This window comes from Ruditapes philippinarum, unplaced genomic scaffold (assembly GCF_026571515.1).
Source record: "Ruditapes philippinarum isolate M1 unplaced genomic scaffold, ASM2657151v2 ctg36_1_1_1_1, whole genome shotgun sequence".
NCBI lineage: Eukaryota > Metazoa > Mollusca > Bivalvia > Venerida > Veneridae > Ruditapes > Ruditapes philippinarum.
In genome coordinates this window covers 240,605-245,233 of record NW_026866845.1, presented here as the reverse complement: position 1 = coordinate 245,233, position 4,629 = coordinate 240,605, and the positions used below count along the sequence as shown (strand labels likewise).

At 32.1% G+C, this 4,629-nt stretch overlaps 1 protein-coding gene across 1 annotated transcript; it reads left to right on the top strand.

Annotated features, from left to right (window-relative positions):
• The first annotated feature begins 861 nt into the window (after positions 1-861).
• Positions 862-2,967, top strand: LOC132733965 (uncharacterized). The gene is made up of 3 exons (XM_060720662.1): positions 862-1,165; positions 1,524-1,658; positions 2,597-2,967. The coding sequence occupies exons 1-3, from the start codon at positions 862-864 to the stop codon at positions 2,848-2,850; spliced, it is 693 nt and encodes a 230-aa protein (XP_060576645.1). The 3' UTR covers positions 2,851-2,967.
• Positions 2,968-4,629: the final 1,662 nt, after the last annotated feature.

Sequence of the window (4,629 nt, the reverse complement as noted above, 5' to 3'; positions counted from 1 at the left end):
AACACCTCAATTAAACTAGTTCCAATAAAACTCTATTTTATTTAACATTCAAGATTTTTTTCATTTAATTAAATTGTATTGACGTGTTGAAATTATTAAACCCAACAATAATTACTTATCATGCACGTCGCAATAGAAATAATTAATATTTGAGCCGTGTCACGACAAAACCAACATAATGCGTTTGCGACCAGCATGGATACAGACCAGCCTGCGCATCCATGCTGTTCGCTTACCAACTCTATTACAAGTAGGGGAACTGATAGCGAACAGCATAGATCCTGATCAGACTACGCGGATGCGCAGGCTGGTCTGGATCCATGCTGGTCGCAAACCCACTATGTTGGTTTTGTCGTGATGCGGCTCATTTGTGCTTTGCTTTTTTCATTTGACGTAAATAAATTGTGGGCTAAAGCTTTTAGAACAATATGTTACTTTAAATGAATACTTTGAATAATAATATTTAACGTTTATAGGAATAGGTGCGTTTAAAATCTATAGGATTATTTCTTTACTTTACGAAACAAACATTCGCATATATTATATAATATTTCTAAAAGAAATTATTTGGTTCGTTCAAATGTATTTATTGGGAGTCTCTAATTTGCAACGAATATTTTAATAACACTCTCTGGATTCGTGATTTTCTACAATTGTAGACCCGCCTACTAACTTAATCTCTCTATAAAATACTTGTGTTTTATGTCAAAAAGAAAGTATTATATTATCGGATTACATAATAATATATCTATATAACTGTAGATGATATAAACTTGTTTAAAAGCAAAGCTATCATTAGGAAAAGGTGAAATAAGATTCCAGACCAGTGTTTAATTTCACAGGAATTAACACTTCGTCACTATGGTGAATATAAACACCAAATTAATTGTATTAATCGTAGTGCTAGCTAAAGGGACAGCTGTAGATTTTAACATATATCACAAGGATGAAACATTGCTTGATGTTGTGTGTCCAACAGAAGCCAGTTTAGAATTTGGTTCATCGAGGACAGTACAAGAATGTGCAAACAACTGTCATCTAGATACAATTTGCGGAGGTTTCTTCTACAGCAAACAACAGAAATACTGTAAAGGTGTACCAGGGATTCTGTCACCGAATGTGACATGTAATGATTCTATGGGGTTTGCATATTACAGAAAGAAAGGTAATGCTTTATCTCAAAACTTATGGTTTTTATATTGTTAATTTTTATTGTTTCCTTAAATTATAGCATAGGCGATCATATAATGGGTGAAGTTTTTATGATATCAAGAAAAGAATCTGTTCGTCATAATTAAGTTTAGGTCAGACTAGAATAATGGAAGAAATAATGAATGCGGCATAATATAAAAATCTTAGTAACTATGAAGTACCTTTAGTTCGATAAAATGTATTTCTAAATATTATCAAACACGACTTGCCCTCTTGTGTAATAATAATGTGACCAAAAAGTGCATGTTGTTTAGAACTATTCGCCATTGCATTAATGAACTTTTTTTACTTTATTCAATAAACATTTACAGCTTTGGAACGAGGCTTTGGTGCTCAGTGCAATTTTACAGTCGAATGTACGATGAATGCAAGCGTGTGTAATCAAGGAGCATGTTCTTGCAAGGCCGGTTACAGCTATAACTCGTCGGCTGGAATGTGTGTCATAGGTATATTTATTGATAGCTTATAATGAAGTAATCTGTATCAATAAGTATTTCAAATCATTAATCATTGTAGAAGTTAAATGATGATATAAGAATAATGTATTGATACATTGGCCATTATTTCATTAATGTAGATTGTTCTGTATCTTAATGTCACAACATGAACAAACATGAACAAAGTTTTATAACAGTGACTTTAAAAATCAAATTACAATGTATGAAGGCTTATTGTAATTTACAAAAAATGCAAGTGTATTATTAAAATGTAAACATGTACTGCTGCCGCCAATATAGCTTGTTTTTTTGTTTTTGTTGTTTTTTTCTCAGTTTCGGGCGCCCAGTTAAGGGGTAACCCCATTTATTTTCCCCGTCATTGGCATAATATGGGTCGAGGAACATCCTCCTATCAGCCTTACAATAACACAAATATATATTCGATTTCTTAAAAAATAAGAAGCACTACAGATAATGTGAAAAATATACAATTCGCAAAGGTATCATTAGCCAATATAGTTTTGTTAAATGTGCGTCCGTGGCCGAGTGGTAAGGTCAGCGACTTTAAACTACTTGATACCCATGGCTGTGGGTTCAAATACAGTCAAAGGACAGAGTCAAAGTCAAGTATAGACTATTGATTGTTCATATAAGGAATCTATCTAGCTACCTTACGAACGTCAGTGGTTATACACAGGTGTCCATTCAGGCTGAGGGTTTCCTCTATCAAAAGAATATTACCTCTACTTTGTGATGTAAACCCAACAAACAAACAAAAAAAAGAAAGAACAAAACAAACGCTAGTTATATATATGAATCGTTACATAACAATATCACAGTATAATAAGGGTGTATCTAATTTCATCATAACACATATTAAACGACACAATCATTAGATTTATTCGGACTTTAATTACAAATTCAACATTTGTACTTTTTTTCTACAGAATGTGACAGCTATGGGTCGACCTATATCAAGCACGAACACAAAATGCTAAGTGACCCATATATCTTTTTGGACGAACCTGTTTCTTTTGAATATTGCATGTCAGTTTGCTCAAGCAACACAGTTTGCAGAGGGTTCAATTTTAATGGAGGATTCGGACGATGTAAGACACTGGCAATTACTCCTTTGACGCACCCGGATACGTATCACGATATCTTAACGGTAGATTATTATCAAAGAAATTGTTCTGAATAAAACAAATCAGAGCTTACAAACAATACAAATTCGTAATGTTTTGTTTTACATGTACCTTTTTGTTATTGAACATTATTTTCAATATCTTGTTTTCAAATTATATTGCTCACAAATATATAGAGGGTATTTGTTTGTTTGTGTGTAAGATGAAATTTTATTTCATCGCGTGGGCTTTAAAAACAGTATTCTCACGAGTGGCGTAGCCAATCGTAAGAATACTGTTTTTAAAGTTCACGAGATGAAATAAAATTACATCTTACACAACAAACAAACAGATTTTCTTTTTATGTTATGCTTAAAAACAAGTTAAAACGAAATTTCCATAATATTAACGTCAGAATTAAAATCTGTTTTCCCCATTGAGAGCCCCATTTAGTCGGAATTTCTCATTTAATACAAGAAGTCTTGAGCTGAAAAATAAGTTCGACAATCAACGTTAAATGACGGTGATATTATTCATTTTATTAAAAAAATATGAACGATCGCTAGTTTTAATAATAAAAACAAACAGTTCTTGTAGAAAAAATGTCTAACCATCCATCCATCCATATTTCAGTTACTTACTGCGAATTTATATTAGACCAGGCTTTGTAAAATGTAAGCGGCAGCCATTTTTTTAAAGTTGTGTATTTCAAGGGAGGAAAATAATTGTGTTTGATTTAGAGGGATATCATTTGGATTAGTTAGTCATATACCTTTTTAAAAGAAAGTAAACTTATTTGAGGATTTAACAGACAAAAAATAAGTGTTGATAGATGTGAAAACATTAAAAAAGCAGCAAGGAAAATGGAAAACTTCAAAGGATGGCTCAGGAACGCTGGGTTGTTTACTTATTCTTCGGGCTGATGGCTGTCATTGCTTTTCAAGTTTTCATAAAGCATACGGCAGTTATTGCTCGTAGGATACTTTAATATGCCCAAATGTCATCAAGAGCAGAGTTGCATAGGGAAAGAATGTATTTTTCAGACTGTAAAAATGAAACAAAAAAATTAGAGACGAAATTTGGTGATTGGAATTTGAATGAATAGAAATAAGTTTTCTTCTTTTTATTACTTTTGACATTTAAGTTATTTATCAATTTCAGCTTTGCTTTTCTTTAAACAGCCTGACACTGTCAGAATTGTCAGCAAAAATAAAATTGAGGTACCACTTGGGGAAAATCTTTAAGAGTAGTTTCGTCATTGAAAAGTGTGAAATTTTATTTTGATAATTTTCACTGTGAAATTATCAAATATAATTTTCATGGATAAATCAGTAATCCACTGAAAAGCATAAAATAAAAATATTTATTTCTCTATTGTTTTAAAATTAGATCAGTAGTTTATTGTTTATTTTTTTTTTTTTTTTTTTTTTTTTGAAGCGGTAATGTTTCTCAGTTGCATTGAATGTAAAAACAAAATTATCGCTAGTGCATTAAAAATATATTTCAATTTTTTTAAAGGATATGCTTATAATTAATGGAGTGGCGTACGATGTTGTTCGCAAACGGACATATTATAAGAATCTTACACTGGCTGCCGGTACAGACCGGAATATCTAGCTCGAAGGTAACTGTTTACGGCGGTAACTAGGCTTTGTCAAGTTTCTGATAAACAGTTACTCGAGAGCAAGATATTCTGGTCGGTACTGGCAGCCGTTGTTTTTCTTGCATATTACACGTCAATTATTTTCGGAACAGAAATTAGTAAATCTGACAGTTTCATAACGCACTTTTTCTTACAGTAGCGTACGAACTTACAAACTTCATTCATAACGGTAAAATGACGTCATACTTAGAAC